Below are 21,883 nucleotides of genomic sequence, written 5' to 3'. Positions count from 1 at the left end.
TATCACTTCTGCGAATTCTTTCTCAGAACTTCTCTGTTGACCTTTTTCCTGTCACAAAGATATGAATGTGTTTTCAAACCAATGACTTTTAAGTCCTTTTTCAAAACATTCAATTAATTGAATGTTTTTAGTTTTTGTTTGTTTTTTGTTTGTGTATGTATCTAGGAAAAATCTATGAAGCTTGAGCTCAAGATCAAGCATCCAGTCATTCCCAGTGCACAAATCTGGCCTTATCCTGAATGTTTAATTATAAAGTAAAGTCATTTTCAACTAGAATTCTAAAATATAGACATGGTTTCCCATGTTCTGTATTTAAAAGAGGAAAAATAGGTGATTGAGCCATATGCATGTCTCTGGCAAGTTATGATTTCTGTTGTTGGTTTTGTAATGAGAATAAATTATATACTTGAAACAATGAGAACATGGTTATGATTATGAGTAGTTGGTATCAACACAGTTTGCTCTGATGTGATGATTTCATACTGTGCTCAGCTTTGCTATAGCTGACGAACAGTGATGGTGGTGATCATCGTGGGCAGCACAACTGTTCTGACAGTTCATCAAAAACTATAAAAAACAGCAAATATTTAGTTTCATTTGCTGAGAATTTGTGTTTTAAGCTAACTTCTACACTTTGTTCAGCTAATTGTTTAAAACCTCCAAAAATGTGAGTCCTAATATGGAGTGGTAAAACTCGCCTGTAAGTGATGTAATCATATCCTGTTCCCGAAATTGGTTTCATCTGCTCAAAGTTTGTCTTTGTTGGGTTTTTTTGTTTTTTTTTTTGAGAGCTGTGCTTTTACATATTTTTCTGTTCTTTAGTGTAGCCAGTGGTTTCCATCTTGCACTGTGAATTCTAGTAGCTTTGCTGACTTATATAACTCAACTTTAACAAAGGTTAAATTAACTTTTGTTGATCTGTGGAACCAGCACCCCAACACAGGAAGTCTGAATCAGCTCTCTGTTTAAATAGTTTGTTCTCTGATCCTAGGAGTATTATCGAGTAGGCAGCACTAAGCTTGGATGGAGCTGATGGGCAAGGGAACTCGCCCAGTTTATTCTGCCTCTGTCCTCCGGATGTCTACCCCACCTATTCGGATAAAAAAAAAAAAAAAAAAAAAAAAAAGAACATAGCGAGTACCCTTGCAGGCCTTGTCATCTACCAGCCACGCGTGTTCCAGTAACTCCCCTATAGACCAGTGCTTTTTGAATATGACTAGGTTTAATTCAGTGGCCTCAAGGGAACACTAACACAGCCAAGGGTGATCATGTGATCGTGTGTGATCATGTCTACACACAAAAAATCCAGACACTAGAATAATTTTCATTACTCAAACTAAATTTCTCATCAATCATATTAATTAGATTTATACTTTTATTATATTTTTGATTAATAATTAAAGACACTTTACTATTGGATGGTCAATTTCTGTTTTGAAGAATAATAAAGTAAGTTATCAAATTGGTAATAAATGTGTTTCAGTCTGACACACAGGCAACATTATCTGACCTTTAAAAAGTTAACTTTCAAAATAACTGTGTTGCACAATTATCTTGTTCACATATAAAACTGTGTTGGATGGATTTGCTGGTGCATGTTTAGCAGTAAAGATTAGCTGTCCTTGCCACTGTTCCAAAGGATTTTGGATTGTTTTGGGAACTTGCTGATTGTTGTACATGTTTGAACAGAAATAATAGGCATGTCAGAGTACCCAGAAGGAACCCGCGCATTCACGGTGAGAACATGAAAACTCCAAACAGAAAGGTCCCAGCCAGAGGCTGGGTTTAAACACAGGGCATTCACCGTAAGATAAACCCATGTTTTATTCACTATAGAACCCACAAAATATATCTTCTTCTTTACATTTTTATTTTAAGAAAAACAACAACAAAGGTACAAAGTTTCCTATTGTGTAGCATCCCATCTGGAAATGTCCATGGACTAAGGAGAGCAGCTGATAATGTTTTGTCTGATGGAGAATTCTAGTTGCCCTAAAGTCCTGCTTTGTCTTCATTGTATTTTTCATATTGTATTGAATCAAGTGGTATCAATTAGTGAAAGGTATAGACCATAGGCAGGACAGTTCATCAAGTTCAAAATGAGCTAATATGTTTCTTATAATGGTAAATTTTCTCACTCACAATGTTTGATGTAGTTTGTTTATTTCTAAACAAAATATGGGTTTATGAAATTTGTAAATCAATGTATTCTTATTTTATTAAAATTTCACCCTGTGCCCTAACTTTAAAACAAAAATTGAGTTGTATGCTGTAAAGTATGGCGTGATCCAATTCTGTGTGCAACTTCACTGGATCAATTAAGATCTACAGAAACTGGTGAAGGTGCACACAGAACTGAATCATGCAGTTTAAGTTAATGGGATTTTCTCGTGCATTTCAAAAAAAAAAAAATGAGGCTTTTACAACTTAGTCACTCAGAAAATGCATGCAACACTTAGTTTCAAATTATACCTTATTAAATTGACTGCTTTAAATGGTATGCATTAGTGAAAAATAATTCTTTAATTTTTTTAAAAAATTTGTTTTGTTACAGGATGTTAATGAAAGCGCTGTTATTTATGTCCTTTGTAATGGACATTTGTTTTGGTCTATATGTTTTGACTTACGTGAGCTACCGTACTAAATCCTGATGTACTAAATAGAGGACATCCTGGGCATTCCATTGCTATCTCATGTTTTGGCTGGCTTCTTCTTTATATTATATATCTGCAATTTTCTGAATATTTATAATTGAGCTATTTGTATAAACTAGAGATATTCCTTCTATTTTGTAACTTTGCAATATATTATTTAATTTAGTTCAGTGTGTTGCTATTCTTATTGCCTTGGAGGAACTGTAACCACATGATTTCTTCAGGACATAATTTATATTCTCATCAAAATATTAATATCCTGGAACAAACCACTCCCATTGGGTACAAATGCACCATTTATTAGCACGGCTTTTGTTCTCCATCTATCAGAATGTCACAATGATAAAAACAAGTATTGATAACTAAAACGCTTAAATATCAAAACTGTAAAATAATCAGCTACTGTCCATTTATTTAAAACAAAAAAAAAAGTACACTGAGAGTTACAATACCCCTGGGCTGCCAGAAGAGCAGTTCACTAAAATGCTCTCATGTATCCCCAGTACATGAGTACTTTATTCAAAATAATGTCTATAAACCAGTTTCCAGGGAATCCGTTTCTTTGGCAGAAAGAAAGTAGAGAATTTGTTTTTGCGCTGACATGTGTAAAACCATACAAAGATTCTTTACAATAAAAATAATCAGGCATAAAATAATAAACCATATCCAGAAAACAGACCAGTGTATTGTCCCAACCTTCATCCACCTGTGTAGCTGTTAGTGAAAGAAGCACGGAGCTTCTCGTTCTGTGCACAGGAGCAGATTTAACTTACCTTGTTAATGGGAAGATGTGCACAGCATGCTGTGCTGAAAGCCACCATGTCAGCCTGTGCATAGTGGTGAGACTGATAGAGAAAACAGCATCATGCTCTCTTTACAAGCATGTGTCCTTTTATCAGATTAAACCATAAATGTCTGAAAGCAGAAAGTAAAGTTTCTTCTACTGTTCTTTCTTATACAGTTCATATTATTTAGACTAGAGGAGGAGAGTTCATGAAGGGAGACTCAAGATAAAGCAGTTGCAAGCAGAACTGCACATATACCTCCACAGCTTCTAGTGCACACATTTAGAACAGTCACAGACACTTTGACAACACATTGCATGCATCTGTTGTTCTAGCTTACTGAAAACCCATCTACCAGCTGTATGCTACTCCATGTTGGCAGGCCATTATTGGTCTTGGCCTAGCAGCAGTGCAAACACAGTAGGATCGAGCCTTATACACTGTACACTGTTGACTCGGCCAACATCTGGAGCGTCAAACACCATGACTGAAATAAACAACATGCATATTAAGAAACAGCATGAGGGAACACAGACATGGCTCAGAACAAACTGCAGTACAGCCAAACCAAACCAAACCCAGTTTTGGCTACGGTTGTGTTCCATCTCAATTATTATATATTCACTGTGGTGACTGTTGTCTGAAACCTGTCGTGATTGCATACCTCTTTAGTCAAACAGAACTAAAAACGCAGAATAAATAAATGGTATACCCTAAAGCACTGGAGCCAATGTTTTGATTACCAGCACACGCAAAAGCGTGGAATTGTAGAGACCATCATAAAGAATACCAGCCGGAGCCTGTCAGCCTAACAGCATTACACTGCAGCCATTTCACAGCTCAACAGTGTGCAGATTCCTAACATTTGTTCCTATAAATAATTTTGACCCAAAGAAAAAAAGACAAAAGAATGATCCAGATTTAAAAAAATAAATAAAAAAATAATAGACTGACTGCTGCTCTTTCTGCCCACCAGACTTGGCCAGTGCCAAACAGTAATAAACCTGTTGCAGACAGTCACAGAGGAACTTGTACATTCATGAACTAGAATACAAGCTAATCATTTTTTTGTTTCAAATCTATTTTGGAGCTAAAAGAGGACAAAAAAAAAAATGTCGCTGTAATTAAGCACTTGTAATACACACACACTTCACAGATTTGAAGCTGGACTGTGGTTTCCATCTTAAGAGTCTGCCTTGTTCATAAATGTAAAAGTGAAGTTGGGATTTCATCTTTCATAATAACCCCCCCTCTAACTGTACATTTTTTCCCCACAGGTCCTTGTCAGAACAGATATTTTCGACATGAGTCTGATCCACACCGACACTCCACTCGAACCCTCTTCTTTGGAGAGCCAGGAAGCCCAGCTAGACTGAAACTGGAATCCATTTTGGTGCTTTCTGTATCAACTGGATCAACTAGAAAGACACAGAATTCAGGCTGGTTAACTCCCATGTGAAATTAATCAGTTTACATATAAGCACAGTTAAAAACAACACAGGTTGATCAAAGTGCTGCACAAAGGAAAAAGTGAAACAAACACACAAAAAGAAATGACAGATTTATCCACATTTAACACACCAAACTCATATACATGAAAAACAACAAGTAAAAAAACATTGCTCAGAAACACTGATGCTCTGCTGTGAGCCAGCAGCAGCATATACGTTAATCACACTGATCTCAGAACAATGAGATCAGTGTGATTAACATCTGGGGAGGCTTGGATCCTATTACTGAATGACATGAACCCAAAAACTACTGCAGATTAAGCACACATTAGTTTCCCCTGGTGGCAGCCACTCCACGCCACAAAAAATGAACGGTGCAAGAAAAACAAACTAGTATGAGAGGCTGACCAGGCTTCAGAGACTTCTAGATCATGAATCCTCAATCTGATCAATAAAGCCCTGTCAAAAGATTTTGAATTTTATTAATATTCAACAGTGATAAATGTTTATGTTTAGCTTATTTGAATTGCACAGAAATGCCTGTACATAACGTGTCAGCAAATTCTTTAGCTGGAACAAAGTGATCACATGAGGAAGTTGCTCAAGTTTAGACAACACCCACATGTATTGTTTCAACCCACTACAAGATCATTAATCAACTTGTCCATCTTTGTCTTGCAAGGCTGCATCCTGTGCAGCCTCGTATGCAATCACCAGATAAGAAGTTGTTTTTTCCTAACTTGTACTCCACCCATGAGTAAAGCAGTATATAATAAGTTTGAGCAGATGCTTGGTGCGCATTTCTGCACTGACTCTGTAGTTGACAGATCATGCACAGAAATCGTCCATGTACATGAATTAACTCTGGGCCCGTGATTCTTTGCTTTCCTGAGGTTTTTCTCCTAACATTTCTTGGTCCTTCGAGCCGGATTTGGAAAAAGCAACTCGATTGTTGTGACTCCAAACCAGAGATCTACCTGTATCCTGTCGCCGTGGGAAGCCCGTACCGCAGACTGTCGACAGCCTCCTCAAGGAAGGAGTGAAAGTCCTGGGACGTAAAAAAAATTCGGGTTCAGGCCGATTAAGCGGTCCACGGCGCTGGGATCCAGTGAAAGACCTCAAACATAGACGGAGAGATCTTGGAAAGGTAAAGAATCCACTCAATCACACTCGCGTAAAACGGAAATAGGTTTCACCCGCCGAAAGGGTTTGACAGTCTAATCCACTGTACGGATTTCTAAAAATACATGTAATAAGGTTAACCCACTGTAAGGGTTCATAGGACTAATCCGCCGAAAGGATTGTAAAGTAAAACACGTTAAAGGTCTCACCCACCGTAAGGGTTTAGGAGTGATCCGCCGTAAGGATCTGCGCGACTGTGTGTAAATGTCTGTGTTTTCTGTGTGTTGGAAGTAAGTGATTTTGACAGCACAAAAAGTTGCTGAACTACTTCCATTGTTACTGTCTTTTTATTTACTGTAAGGAGCTCAAGTACTGGTGACAAAGGGGAAAGGTTGGGTTTCATCCCATAAAACTGGCACCGCTTCATGAGTAGTATGAAGTTAGAAGGGCGTGTCAGCAACCACCCCCGCGTCTCGTGCCAGAGACGGCTCTGCAGTTGTGTGATAATGGGTAATCAGCCCACCAAACTCACTGCTGACGAGCAGTGGCTAGAGAAAAATGTCCAGGCGCCGGACAAATTAGTGTTTACACATGGAGATCAAAGTAGTTTAAAGTAGTTTAAAAAGGGTTGGAAACAGACCCGACTGAATAATGAAAAATAAACGAACGGCAAAATTAAATTACAACTTATCTTTAATGTATTCATACTAATAATAGCAAGGATAACAACCTGTAAACTGGTGTTAATGATGAAATAATATTAATATGAAGAGGCACCTCAGTCAGTTATGATGCGAGGTAGATAATTGTTGAAAGTAATCTGCATTAAGCTTAGGGTTGCTCAAATTCAGTACAATGACATATGAAGTAAAATAGGTAAATATTTTAACTAATTAAGTGCATAGAGGCACTTGACCTGCTTGAAAACCTGTCATCCTGGATGAGACTTTGCTGAGATATAGAGCAAACCTATGAAAACAACTAATATGCTGAACCCTTTATGAAACAGCTGAAAACTACATGACGAAGAAGCTGAATTGAATATGAAAGTGCAAGTCTTTGCCACTGTGGGGCAAAGCACGCAACCACTGTGTGAGGTTGTGTTGTGGTCTTTTCTGAGCTGATGAGCAAGCTACACATTATCAGATCAGGAGCTGGCTGAGAACTCTTCAAAGAGAGGGAAATAGAACTATGATAACTGTGATAACTGGAATGTGCAGAGTTTCCGTGAGCAGTTTTCCTGCATCTTGACTCATGTGTGTAGAGTGTTCATAGCATCATGTTTTTGTTTATTTGTTTTGGAGGGTTGAAAAATAGTTAAATAATCTTGTGATCATATTTATGGATCACAATAGCACATGCCATTGGCCAAATGATTTATTTACGCAGATGAAAAAAGTGAGTGTTAATGTGTCTGACGTCACAGTGTTTTTGTGCGCTGTGTAAAAGTAATTGCTTCTGATTGTGAGAGCGGTGATTCTGCAGGTCACCAGCTATTGGGAAAAAAAAAAAAAAGAGTAAAAAAGAGACAAAATTTACATTGTAGATGAAAAATAATCATAGGAAAAAGGTTTTGTGTTTATCAGCCAAGAACAACTACAATCTCATTTTCTGCTTTTAAGAAAGGACAGTTCACAAAAACAGAGAGAGAGAGTTGTGTGTGTTGGTTAAGCAGTGATAATAATAATGAACATGTCTTAGTTTGTCACTTTCAGGTGACAAGCAGACCTGAATCAATTTTCCACATGCAGCGGTCGGAAGAAAGTTATAGTTTAACATCATTAGAAACATTCAGGCCAAGTTTCTGGCTAACTTATTTACAGCACCATGTGTCTCTCAGACTCACAAGTGAGCTCTCACTCCTCCCTGAAGACAAGGAATGCAGCTCCAAAGAGCAATAACATGGCAGATAAAGAGACAGCAGCAAAGTCCTGGGCAAAGAGTCCCAGCAAGCAGCAGCAGTGTGGACAAACAGCATCAGAGAAGAAGAGCAAACCCATCATCCTGCCTGATTGGATGAATGGCACTGTGTTCCCAACAAGCTGCAAATTCACTGTGCATGTGAAAAGAACGTTTGAGGAGAACTGAGGAGACTGTTGGAGTTTGACATTTGCCACTTTTGGAGAAAATGGCAAGAAGAGACAGTGAAACACAGGACAAAGCTGAAAGAAAACTGCCTGCTATTGTACTGTTGAAGTGGGAGAGGACAACAGTGAGGGTAAGTGAGAATCCTGGTGTTTAAAGTGGGAAATCAAAATTTGGGTTAGCAAACCTGGGAAAAACAAAACTGACTGCTTAAGTGGGAAAATTGTGAAGGAGTCTGAAACACTGCAAAAAGAAACATACAAAATTACACACACAAGCAGAACATGCATTAACCCTACTAACACAAACACAAGAGAGCTCATGAAGATTAGGCAACATCTTAAGCATGTGAGTCTGTTTACCATCTTGTCCACGTCACTTAGTGTGATGCAAAGATCAATGGACTCATAGCACATTAGTTACAAAATGATTAAATAATAGCAGAGAAATGTGTAGGAAAGGCAGCTTTAAGAACATGCTCTGCTGGATATGCAGCTCCACAGACATGCATTGAACCTGCCTAATAACACAAACACCCATGTAATGAAAATTAGCTTGTTATCTCTCATTAGTGTTAAAATAGGGTAAATTTAGCAGACACTTGTTATCAAATGCTGAATTTATCCAATGCAAAAAATTGACTCTCTAGGTTGCAGGACAACAGTTTAACTTTCGTGGGAAAAAAGATTCTGGTTTGACCAACCAGTGATCAGACAATAAATTTAGTTGTTAATACAGTAAATTGGGAGATGTTTTCTGCTTGATTGATGCAGCACAAGTAATTTACTGTGTGAGGGAAATTCTATTTTTGTGATAATATTTTGAAAATAGTATGATAGTATGATAAACCATGCTAATGGTATGATTTACCCTCCTGAGATGAGGAGCTTGTGTCATGACGTAACAAGGCCTTTTTATTTTGATACTTTCACAGTGCACTGAAAGTTTTGTTCGCTAATCTCTGTTTGAGCAGATCTGCACGATTAGAAGCGCTATACGATACGTCGTCAAGAAAATTGTTACAAGTGAGTTTCTCCACATTAAAATGGGCTCAGGAGAAAGCCACTTATTTGGGACGATTAGAAAATGAGAGTCCCTGCCTAAAAAGGATTCAGCGAGGTAATCCGATCTAAAATTCTTCTTCTTTTTTCTTTTGAAATGACGTCATTTTGCTGAGGGTGGAAATCAAATGCGTCAATAGTTTCCACTATCAGCAAAGAAAGAATGGATGAATGAATGAATGAATAAATGGAAATAAAAACAAACTGACTGACTGGTAAAAGCTGACAAGACTTGACCACGACTCAAAGTTAACCTCCACCTAGACAGGCCAAAAGGGTGGATGAATTTATGTGTTTCTTTTTACAGGAGCAGAAAGATGACAGCAACATCCGAGGTTGCATACCGATTTAACTTTTAAATGCCACTTTCTGTGTTTGTGAATCTACCAGGGGTGTGTTATTCATGGGTTTGTGTTGCTCACAGAGATTACTGTGAGAAAGAGTGTATACACCCGCGCAGCGCTAACATTTACATTTCTTTTCTACAGCATTACAGTTCTCCTTGTGATTTGATCATGTGATTTATACCAGAACAACTAGTTAATGTTTTTCTACTACAGGATTTCTGGGTTTATGTGTGAAGAAACTGTGTTTACAGGTTATGAGTGGTGATGCTGTTACACTGTGTTTTGGGGAAAATGTGAAGGTTATTTTGATTTCACTTCCAGATCTTGTTTTTCAGGCCATGATGGTGTGTATGCAGGCTCCTGGTGGAGCCAGTTTTTAAGCAAACTTAATATGCAAATCACACTAACATCTTTTATTGCAGGATTATAGGTCCGGGGTGGTGCTGCTCCAGAGGAGGAGATGCCCTGATGTTGCCTGGGACATGATCTAGCTAACCTTTTTCTTTAAGACAGGAATTTGGTTTTGATGAGTTGACTCATGGGAGTGTCCATGCGTCAAGAGGAGGGGTCCAGGATAAACATGAAACAATGAATTAACATTAAACTATGTTTTATATGATTTTTGCAGCGATTTGTGTGATTAACAGTTCATTCAACGGGTATTAAACCTATGCAAGTGGTGCATCCATGTTCAGATGAGGCTTTGATGGCCTATAAGTGAAGTTCACTGAACTAAAGAATGTGGTTTGATGATTGTTGACATGCTCTCCAAATAGAAGTTTTTCCTCCTAGCAAGGAAATACAGGCGCAGCAGTCATCTCCTGAGAAATCTTCAGAGGCCCGGTGAGAAGCAAGAACCATTCCAGGCATAGCTCACAGCCCAGGCAGTGGTTGAGGTCAAAGGTCGAGCTGGTTGGGGCCCATCGTGAGATTAGACTTTGGAGCCGCAGCAAGGACCACGAAGCTGCGTTGGAATGAGAGCTGTGCCAAGGGGGATTTCCAGAGGCCAACAGAGGAGATTTTGGACAACAGACGGGCACCTGAAGGATGAGGGGAGCGTGCCAAGCTCCATCGACAGCGCAGGGGGAGTCCGAGGATGACATCATGATTATGTGAAAAGCACAGGAACCAGAAGCTATGGTGGTGATGACAGCAGTTTCCTATGAACATCACCTAATGCTGTGTCACTGTACTGTGCATACGATGACACTCTGAAGACTGCTGGGATCATAACAGCAGTAAGATAACTGGACCCAGCACCCTTTCCACAGAGGGGTTTTTTCTGCAGTAGAAGAGTCATAAGTATTCCTATCACAGGACAGAAAGTTCTCCATGCCTTTTCCCATGGATAGGGACTGGAAAACATGCTCTCGGAAGTGAGACACTGGACTATAGATTCGGCTTGTTCCTCAATGCATCCTGCAAGGTCAACGAGGGACATAACCAAGAAATGGACGCTCTCCGAATTGCTGTAATGCAATATCGTGTAGCACTGGACATGATCCTGGCTGAGAAAGGAGGATTGTGTGTCTTATTCAACACCATGTGCTGCACCTACATGCCAGATAATGTACATTCTTTAAACATGGCTTCAGATTCTAAAGAGACTGTTGATCGGCGTTGGAGTTTTCCTGGTTTTATTTTACTTTATTATATTTTATTTTATTTTGCTTTTCTTTACTTGTGTTATATCTTGTTTAAAGGCTGTAATTTCACAGATGATAAGTTTATCACTCACAACATACGCAGATGTACCACAAACCGATGAAGATCATGAAGACTTCTTTTCCTATTTGTTAAATGAAGATGAAGTGCAACTAATTATGTAGTAACTGAAAATGTGAAAGACAAGTAGTTACTTACTGATGACTATGATGTAGACTCTGATACAAGTGTCTAAGTTGCCCATAAAAACCAGCAAATGCATTCTATGATGAACTAACTGAAAATACATGTTGTAAGAAGTTATGTCCTGATAAATGATATGTGTTTTGCTGTATAATTCAAATCTGCTAAAACAGGAGGGAATGTCAAAAGATTTTGAATTTTATTAATATTCAACAGTGATAAATGTTTATGTTTAGCTTATTTGAATTGCACAGTAATGCCTGTACATAGCGTGTCAGCAAATTCTTTAGCTGGAACAAAGTGATCACATGAGGAAGTTGCTCAAGTTTAGACAACACCCACATGTATTGTTTTAACCCACTACAAGGTCGTTAATCAACTTGTCCATCTTTGTCTTGCAAGGCTGCATCCTGTGCAGCCTCGTATGCAATCACCAGATAAGAAGTTGTTTTTTCCTAACTTGTACTCCACCCATGAGTAAAGCAGTATATAATAAAGTTTGAGCAGATGCTTGGTGCGCATTTCTGCACTGACTCTGTAGTTGACAGATCGTGCACAGAAATCGTCCATGTACATGAATTAACTCTGGGCCCGTGATTCTTTGCTTTCCTGAGGTTTTTCTCCTAACAAGCCCCCACCCTGAAACCTACAGGATTAAAATGTTCGGGCTCCAGGCACCACAACTCACACTCTATGAGTTCTTATGTAAATTCCAGGAGAGGCTAGTGAGCTTAAATATAAACATATTTCACCAGTGGGTGACAGAACTTGATTTATTTAGTACTGTAGTCTTCTGAGTGCACCTTAAAGTCTGGTTAAGGTCAGTATTTGTGCCAAAATACATATGACTCAAATTTGCTCAGTAAATTTACTTACTTTGCATTTTGTAATCAAAGGTGAGCTCCTCTCCTGCTCGGATAGCACGTGTTGAAAATAACGCAATTCTCGGAAGCCTTTCGTCAATGTTGTCAATGAACACGTTGTATACCTGCAGGTTAGGGTTACACTGCAAAAGGAACAGAAGGTTTTTCAGGAGCTTTTTGTTCGCACTGACTCTGCTTTCATATTTGAAAAATTGCAGTCTGGTAGTACATGTGTTGCTATGCATGCTGGTCAATATACATCAATATTAAAAGCTTTTGTTTTTAATGAAACATGGTGGAGAAACTGTGGTAATTTACAAATGGTTGAGAATGGACAAAGACAGACACATGTTCATAGGCACTCACGCTGTGGTTGACAAAATGAGAAATGTTTCCTAGGTGAGCTGCATCCACTGTGTACACGTCCTCGACATAGTCCAGGTCAAAGAGGTACGTAGAGCCCTGGCGGTCATATATATGACCTCTTCTCTCTGCTTCGTCTGTGGTGATAATCTTGTGGAAACAAAACAAAGACATAAGAAACAAAAGAAAAAGCAGGAGCAACTGTAACAGGCTGAATGCCTGGTTGATGCATCCGTGCTAAAAATAATTCTGATAAGATTCTTCATATCAATAATCACCTCTAATTGAGTGATTTGTAAATATTAGTGCCATTTCTTACATTTGTAAATCTGTAACATATTGCATTGTTTAAATAGTTTTGTCTTTTACTGTTACTGTCTTGGAGCAACTGTAACCCAGATAATTTCCTTAGGGATTAATAAAGTATTCTGATTCTGAAAACACCATGTCAGTGTAACCACCAGATGACTGTAAAATGAGTACCAGCTAAGAAATAAGAGGAGTTGTTTTTCTTAATAGAAGGCTGTCATTTGCATGAGTGAATAGATATTTAATCAATATCTGTCTCCTACTGCTGCTCCGTATACAGCGCAGTTTTATTTCCTGTGCAAATGAGCATAGTTGGATTAAAATCACATATAAACCAATACAATTCTATTTTTCAGTTCAATTTTTATGTATCTAGTGCTAATTGAAGACAACAGTCAACTCAAGTTGTCTGTGATTCAGGCTGTAGTTTTGAGGTGTGGGCTGTAATGTTAACACACAGATTTAGCAGAATCTTTCTGTAATCTAGAATTTTACCAACATTCAAAACTTAACCCAAAACAGGCTCACAGAGTGTTTTGGAAAATTAAAAGAGGTTACTAATATTTTTTGCATGGTTTTGAATAATTTTGTACATTCAAACAATTTACAACATTTTGTATCAGCGGGACGTGCGGACGTGCACTCCTGTACTAAGAACAAGACATGCTGGATTTGTGATGAAACTAGGGTGGCAGTAGTTGGCAATACTGCTTTATAGCAAGGTGGGGTTCAAACATCTTTAACAAATGATGATGGTTATGACTTGCTGATCATATACAGCACCCACAGTGGTGTGAAAAAGTGTTTGCCCTCTTCCTAATTTCCAACTTTTTATGTATGTTTGTCACACTTAAATGTTTCAAATCATTAAAAAATGTAAATATTAAACAAAGATAACACAAGTAAACACAAAATGCAGTTTCTAAATGAAGGTGTTTAGCGCATTCAGAGGTGGACTTGCTGAATTCATGGTTCCATTTACCACACCAGTCTTCCAGTTCCTGAAGCAGCAAAATAGCCCCAGACCATCACATTACCACCACCATGATTTACTGTTGGTATGATGTTCTTTTTCTGAAATGCTGGGTTACCTTTACACCAGATGAGTATTTTCCCAAAAGTCTTGATCATCAAGATGTTTTCTGACATGAGATGAGCCTTTATGCTCAGTAGTGGTTTTTGTCTTGTGACTCTGCCATGCAGGCTATTTTTGCCCAGTCTCTTTCTTGTGATGGAGTGACGCAAACTGATCTTAACTGAGTCAAGTGAGAAACTGCATTTCTTTGGATGTTGTTCTGAGGCCTTTTGTGACCTCTTGGATGAGTCGCCACTACACTCTTGGGGTAAATTTGGTCAGCTAGCCACTCCTGAGAAGGTTCACCACTGTTGTCGCCATTTGTGGATAATGGCTCTGAGTGTGGTTTGCTGGACTCCCATAGCTTCAGAAATAATTTTATAAACTTTTATAGACTGAGAGATCTCAATTTGGTTTTCATTTGTTCCTAAATTTCATTGGATCACAGCATGACATCTGGCTTTTGAGGATCTGCCGGCCTACTCCACTTTGTCAGGCAGGACTTATTAAAGTGATTTCTTGATTGAGAACAGGTGTGACAGTAATCAGGCCTGGGTGTGGCTAGAGAAAATAAGCTCAGCTTTCCCAACACCTCCTGAACCCAAGTACAAGTGAATGAATTGATTGTATAAAGCACTTTGAGTGCTCAGATAGAGTAGAAAAGCACTATATAAGAACAAGTCCATTTACCAAGATACTTTGGTAATCTCAAAATTACAACTTTTAGAATAAAATTATGTGAACGTGAATGACAGCTAGTATTTGTGTTCCCATGTCTACTGATTATATACTATAATTTGGCCTTGATTTGGAATCAATCAACTTGGAATCAGTTGACCAGGGTATGTCCTTCAATGCATATTAAACTAATATGTAGGACTGCTTTCTTCCATCTGTGCAACATCTCTAAAATTAGAAATATCCTGTCTCAGAGTGACGCTGAAAAACTAGTTCATGCATTTATTACTTCCAGGCTGGACTACTGTAATTCATTATTATCAGGATGTCCTAAAAGCTCCCTGAAAAGCCTTCAGTTAATCCAAAATGCTGCAGCAAGAGTCCTGACAGGGACTAGAAAGAGAGAGCAGATGTCTCCTGTACTGGCTTCCCTTCATTGGCTCCCTGTTAAATCCAGAATTCAAAATCCTGCTCCTCACATACAAGGTCTTAAATAATCAGGCCCCATCTTATCTTATTGACCTTATAGTACCAGACTGAGTGACTTAGCCTATGAACTGTAAAGTGTTTACAGAGGTCTAAACAGAAGCCACTTTCCCATACACTTCTATAGGACCACAACTATGACTGTCTGGTGGCCCTATGCAGGTCTAAGGCACTGTTTTTCTGACCAGAAAGCTAAGTGGATGTTTTATACTGTCTGTTTAGGATCATTGGGACTGATATTGCTACTGCTTTCAATGCTGCTGTTGACCAAAGTCGATCACCTGGCTTTATCTCACCCTACCACAGCATCCTGTTGTCACACCAACCTTCTGCATGTCCTCTCTCATTAAAACAAACAAACAAACAAACAAACAAACAAAAAAACACTGTCTAACCAGGTACTTCCATCTTCAATTTGCAACCCTAATCTACCACTCCACCCTTCCTGCACCCCTTTTTATCTCTTTGGTTGATTGATCCTGGGTCTGGGCAACATGTCAAACATCCTGGATGTACCGCGGGTTTTTCCATGTACAATGGTTAAAATGGGTTTATCGTAACCATTGGAGTACAAGTTGCCATAGAAATATTAAGCTGTATGCACGTAATTCACTGAGGTTTTTGTTTTTGTTTTTTTAAATCACATGCTGCAAATGCATCATTAAATCCCCCTCCCAAATGGAATTTTTTTTTACCTGGCACACTGCGTATGCATGTTTATATACAGGGAAAAATATGGCAACAGTGGGATTTTCAAACGAGCCAGGGAATGAGACTGTTCTTGGTCAGTCATTTTTATAGTCACTATTTAGACTTTTGAGTTCATACCATTTTTTTATTTTAAAATTTTTATAAGCACAAAAGAGCGCCTGTTTAATTTCATTTGTTTTTGTCTCATGAATTGCAGAAATGCAGGTTGATATCCTGTTTTGTTGCTATGATCTTTTCTTTGTTAAAGGTCTAGTGTTGACCACAGAGATCAAAAGATGAAAGGAGCACTTTAAAGTAAAGAGACTTTAAAGTGATCGCCACGGCAATTCCACTGTGAAACATTAACGGGTAGAAACAGAGACTGCAGCCTCACTGATCGTCAGTTTGTTACCTGTTGAAGTTCAACCGCTGGCTGCTGGACTGGGGTTAGCATTCACTCAGCTTTAACATCAATCTGGGTTCTTGGCTAGGTTTTTGTTAGAATGCTGTCTGCGCGTGAGTGCAATCTAACCAATAAGCAGAATTGATGATTGACTAACAATTCCAAGGACTTGAACTACTGAACTGGTTCTCTACATGAACCAGTTCTTGACTCCCATCCCTATTTACTATTCCTCGTTCTTAAGAGAAAAAAAAAAGTATTTCCTATCTGATTATGTAATTAAGCACAGAAAAAAAGTGCATGGTTTAAAAAGTGCGTGCACCCTTTTTAAAGCATGGAGTCCAAGAGTTTCAGTCCACTACAATATCAAAAACAATGAAATCCCTTTAAAAAAAAAGCCCTACAATGAAGCCATGGTAGTCTCATCACTGTAATATTCTTAGTAAATGTAGTACTTTAACCCAGCGGTCCCCAACCTTTTTTGCGCCACGGGCTGGTTTATGCCCGACAATATTTTCATGGACCGGCCTTTAAGGTGTCGTGGATATTACAACAACAAAAAAAAACTAGTACCGGTACCGAAAAAAAGAAAATTTATTCATAACACACGTGAAAAGACCAAGGAAAACCGAGTAAACGATAACAAAATAACGCTAAAAAACGATAAAAACCCTGAAAACTATACATTTCACACCTGAGCCTCAACTCTAGCGGCTCGGTACCAAACGACTCCGGTACCGGTCCGAGGCCCGGGGGTTAGGGACCGCTGCTTTAACCTCTATTCAGATGTGCAGCTCATTTGTTCCCAATGCTGAAGGACCATCTCTTAAAAGCTTTGTTCAGCTCTGCTCAGACTGCACAAGCACAGTTTTGATATCAGTGGCTTCAGTAAGGTTTTCTCAGTCTGCCTTTTCTGTTACATCTATTAAGAAATAGCAAAAACACCTGGAATAATGCATACGTATCTACTCTTTCATATGATGGCAAAAAGACATGCTGAGAAATCAGACCTGTCAACACAAACCATTTATATCTTATAGATTCCTGAAAGTAGCCGCCCTTTGCCTTGTTGACAGCACTGCAAAGCCTTCTCTCAATGAGCTTCATGATGTAGTCACCTAAAATGGTTTCACCTTACAGGTGTGCTTGTCAGGGTTCATTTGTGGAATTTCTTACACCCTTAATGGGGTTGAGAACATCAGGTGTGTTGTGCAGAAGTCAGGTTGGTACACAGCTGACAGCCCTATTTGACAACTGTTAGAATTCATATATGGCAAGAACCAATCAGCTAAGTAAATATATATAGGCATATAGATCTATATATCTACAGGTAGATAGATATGGATAGAAAATGCCAAAAGGGGTATGCTTACAAATGCGAAATTGTGTGTGTACCCTGTTTACATATTTTTGTGATTACCAAAAATTGGAAGCTTACTATACTTGTGGGGACCAACAGCCCTTATTGGGACAAAATCACCGTCCCCAGGAGTTTGAAGCCATTTTTGAGACTCAAAATGTGGTTTTAGTGTCAGGGTTACAATTAGGTCATGGTCAGGGTTAAGCGGCTAGAGAAAGCCTTATGTCAATTAGATGTCCCCACAAGGACATGAAAACAACTGTGTATGTACGTGTGTGTGCACATACACAATTTCACATTTGTAAGTATACCCCTTTGGGCATTTTCTTAGTATGAAAAGATACCAGTAGTATTCAGATTCTATTTTAGTGCACCACACCTTTCTTTTCATTTGCTTTCTAGCTGCAAGTTACCAGAAACAAGTGCTGTCAAATCATCAAGCAGCTGCTGGCTGCTTTTGTCATGCTCTACACTTCACACTGAAGCATGATACGCCACTTTAAAAAAAAATGACTAAACAGGTCTCACCTCCCCAATGTACTCCATGACAAATGTGTTCCTCTTGATGTGCTGCAGTGTGCGGACTCCCCATCCCCGGCCGTTCCCCGTTTTAAAGATACACAGATCGAACTGGATGCCATTCTGCACAACTCTGTTGGGACAGTCATGCCCACAGCTGCAGCGGGAGTTGCACTCATATATTGGCTGTCCAGGCCGAATCCGGACCTGTCCTCTGTCGTTGTAGGCCATGCGTTGGAGGGAAGCCCCAGGGCAACAGCCATTCACTGGCTCCTCTAAACAGTTTTTGCATTCACAACCCACTGCCATCTCATCTAACACAATGCCCTGACCTACTTTATAGTTGTTGATATAGGTAAAGTTTTTCGGAGGACCCTCTAGGTCCACTTCGTTCATGACAAAAATGCGCCCTGGATGATTGCGAGTATGATTCAGATGGTCTTCCCAGCGCTGCAGACTCTGGCGAAGTTTGGCTTTTTGGACCAGAAATGAGGAAACTTCTTTATCTAGCTTTTTTGGGATGCAACGTCGCTTGTGGCGCCTCAGCTCCTGGTCCAAGTCAAGATGGAACTGCTTCATCAGTTTGGGACATTTTAGGTTCCTCTTGGGTTCCCAAGTGTTATCTGATTCTGGAAAGCCCTTCCATTTTACAAGGTACAACTCCTCTTCCTGAAACACACACAATAACGTCAATTTTGGGGGCAATTACTGGTTCAGCCTAAACTTAATTTATTCTGTTACCATGTATACCAAGGGCAACATCTGTCCCACCTCACAGATGTTCTAAATCTCCACACAGAAAACGCACAATATTTACAGCATGTCCAAAAGTCTGGAAGTACCCCTCATTTTTTTTTTCTCCCAACCAGCCAGAGTTTATTGTAATTTTTTTAAAGTGCTCTTGAGCAGTAGCTCTCCAGTTTTCTGAAGGTGTGTCTTTCTGTAGACATGGTTGACTTTTTATTCGTTTATAGTCCTTATACCCAAATATTTCATTCAGAGGCACCCTGTTACAGAAAGACATTTTCCATTTCTTGAGTTGAATCTATGGAAAAATACCAAAGGTAACACAGTTTGACAGGCATTAGACAATTTAATAGCTATTAGCAACAAGGTCAAAGAGCTATAAGCTGAAAACTTGGCAACTCTCAGCATGATGATTATTAACCTCTGTCTCTCTTCCACAGCATGTCTTTTATCCTGTCTTCCTTCTCTCACCCCAACCGGTCGCAGCAGATGGCCCTGCCCCTCCCTGAGCCTGGTTCTGCCGGAGGTTTCTTCATGTTAAAAGGGAGTTTTTCCTTCCCACTGTTGCCAAAGTGCTTGCTCATAGGGGGTCATATGATTGTTGGGTTTTTCTCTGTATCTATGAAGCGCCTTGAGGCGACTTTTGTTGTGATTTGGCGCTATATAAATAAAATTGAATTGAATTGAATTGATGTGCAGCCTCCTTGTTTGAGGAAACTGGACACAAGGAGATTAAACAGGAAGTATCAGCCCTAAAAAAAAACTATCTATAGTAGATAGTTTATTATGTGAAAGGCATGTGCTTTAAAATAAATAAATAAAAAGAATAAGGAAGAAAAGGCCCCTTACAGACTGACAGTGTGATGACAGGAAATGTGACATTTTTGGTTCAGAGGAGGTCAGGAGAGCTCCAGCAGTGAGAGTACTTTCAGTCTCATCAGTCAACCTCATATGTTAGCACACATTTGAATAAATAACTACACATATTTCCTATTTTCCTCCCAAAATATACAAAAATGAGGGGTGGCTCCAGAGTTTTTGCACAGTACTCCATGTATATAGTGCTTTTCACACTCAGGAATCATAAAATGCTTTACAGAAAAAAAAATCCTATACGAAACAACATTAAAAAGGCAGGTAAGGCACAATGAAACCATGAGCATATCGAGTTGAATGTTTTAGCTGAGATTACATTGATTCTAACTATTTGGAGAAGACTAAATGAGTGCCACCTCAAATCCAATTGTGCCTGCTCAAAACTTCCACCACACATACATGAAAGGTTTTCTTCTAGCAACACCTTAATCTGTTCTGAGACGGGACTGTAAGAGCCAGCTCGTACAGACGCATATGCGTGTATACTTAACTAACAGGGATAAGAAGTGAGAAACATAAGTAATATTGTATATATGCAAGATAATGTATATGAGCACATTAAATACAAACTAAATAGTAAAATGATACAATGATGCAAAATGATACAAAAATCCAAAAGATTATAGATAAGATATTTAAGGAATTTACATACTGCATGGTTTGTTGCAGTCCAAAGTTACACTGTCTCGTGGTATCTACCTTGTACTATTAGGAACAATGTTTGTTATGCAGCACTTGCTGTATTATAACATCTTCTTTCTTCTAATGTCAAGTTAGACCATTTGCCTTCAAAGTGGAGCAAAGAGGAAAAAGGACTCTTATCCATGCCACAATACAATGAATACACGCTAGCAGAATGTTTCACTATAAAGTAGATGAATGTAAAATATTTTGTACTTTTAGTACTTGCAATAAAACTCCTTTCAAACATGTCTGTGTGATGTCTAACAGTGAATGCATGCCCTGCCCAACAATTAAACTGGTTAGTTGTGTTAAAAATACTGCCAAAATATTTACTAGGAATTAATTTTTCTTCAGAAACCTTCCCTAACTTCACACTAACAAGAGTCTAAGTTGCCAACAATCCATATCATACCTTAGTCAATATCATACCTTAGTCTTCTTGTAGTCACATAGGAATTCAACCTCGTATTCATTGACGTTGGCTCTGCTAACTCCAAGCTCTTGACACTGGAGTTTCTCCATTCGACACATGGCTTCCAGCTCATCCCAGGACATCTTGCAGGGCACGCTGCAATCTAACACACCACACACCTTTAACTGACAGTGCCCAGTCTTTTTCTGACAGTGGAACGTAAGGAAACATTCATTTTTAATCTGACTCAGCTTCCTACCGCCAAACAGCGCACGGTGACAGCACACACGGTTTACTGCTGGGCTTTGTGCATTTGTGCAAATGGACAGCCAAAGTATAGCTGTGTGAAACAGCGTATGTTTTAAATCAAACGCCATGCCGGTACAGGGGGCCCGAAACTAGAATCCTTTTAAAGAGTTGCATCCACGTTCGTCCAAAGACCTACAATGTGCCATTTAAACATTCCCGAAGCGTTACATGGCGCCTCAAGCTCAGCGCTACCGAGCACCGTGCAATAGCCCCGCTAACTCCTCCGCTCACTTCAACACAGCGGCTACGGTCTGCTACCTGGAATACACAGAAAGCTCCACCAAGAGCTTAATCCAAGTTACTGAGTTCATGAGTCGACTATTTGGACAAAAGACCGCTTTTATTAAACTGCACCCGTACTTCGAACTATTGGCTTTCATAGAATAACCGCGATGTAAAAGCCCAGCGCTTAAGTTAAAACTGCGTGAATCCGAAGGTAGAAAAATGTGCATATTCGAGCTATTTAAAGGACATAGACACAACCAGGTAACCGCAAATATTAACTAGATAGTGTAAAATTAAATGAAATAACAGTCCTTATGTATTACCTTTCAAATTTTCCGCCATGTTTTCCGCACAGCCGCCAAAATAGGATAAGCTACATTGGTCAGAAAGGCCTTACGTCACAGAGATCGTAGCGGCAGCTAATTGGATGAGCGCCCTCTGTGAACGTTCTGATTGGCTTAGAGAAGTAGTCCGGCGGGCACGCCGGAAGACAACAGATACAGTACGGCCAGTACAATGGATTCACATTTG

At 39.2% G+C, this 21,883-nt stretch overlaps 1 protein-coding gene across 2 annotated transcripts; it reads right to left on the bottom strand.

The window, feature by feature from the left end:
- Positions 1–2,926: 2,926 nt before the first annotated feature.
- Positions 2,927–21,763, bottom strand: LOC102791492 (histone-lysine N-methyltransferase SUV39H1-like). Of its 2 annotated transcripts, none has more exons than XM_006807165.3 (6): positions 21,676–21,763; positions 20,836–20,981; positions 18,109–18,768; positions 12,583–12,729; positions 12,230–12,359; positions 2,927–4,857 (listed from the first exon to the last, which is right to left on the bottom strand). In XM_006807165.3, exons 1-6 carry the CDS (start codon positions 21,692–21,694, stop codon positions 4,724–4,726), a joined length of 1,236 nt encoding a protein of 411 aa, XP_006807228.1. In that variant the 5' UTR covers positions 21,695–21,763; the 3' UTR covers positions 2,927–4,723. The 2 variants fall into 2 exon arrangements, with proteins under 2 accessions (XP_006807228.1, XP_087689710.1); XM_087833584.1 differs by lacking the exon at positions 21,676–21,763 and adding an exon at positions 21,078–21,615.
- Positions 21,764–21,883: the final 120 nt, after the last annotated feature.

Source organism: Neolamprologus brichardi, chromosome 20 (genome assembly GCF_056152115.1).
Source record: "Neolamprologus brichardi isolate AB-2024 chromosome 20, ASM5615211v1, whole genome shotgun sequence".
Taxonomy (NCBI): domain Eukaryota; kingdom Metazoa; phylum Chordata; class Actinopteri; order Cichliformes; family Cichlidae; genus Neolamprologus; species Neolamprologus brichardi.
This window is presented reverse-complemented; position numbering and strand designations above follow the sequence as displayed.

Coding starts and splice junctions, on each gene's coding strand:
- LOC102791492 (XM_087833584.1), bottom strand. CDS start 21,195: ATGGCGTTTGATTTAAAACATACGCTGTTTCACACAGCTATACTTTGG. Junction 18,769..20,835: donor GTGACTACAAGAAGACTAAG/GTATGATATTGA, acceptor TGTGTGTTTCAG/GAAGAGGAGTTGTACCTTGT. Junction 4,858..12,229: donor CTTTGATTACAAAATGCAAA/GTAAGTAAATTT, acceptor GTGTCTTTCTAG/TTGATCCAGTTGATACAGAA.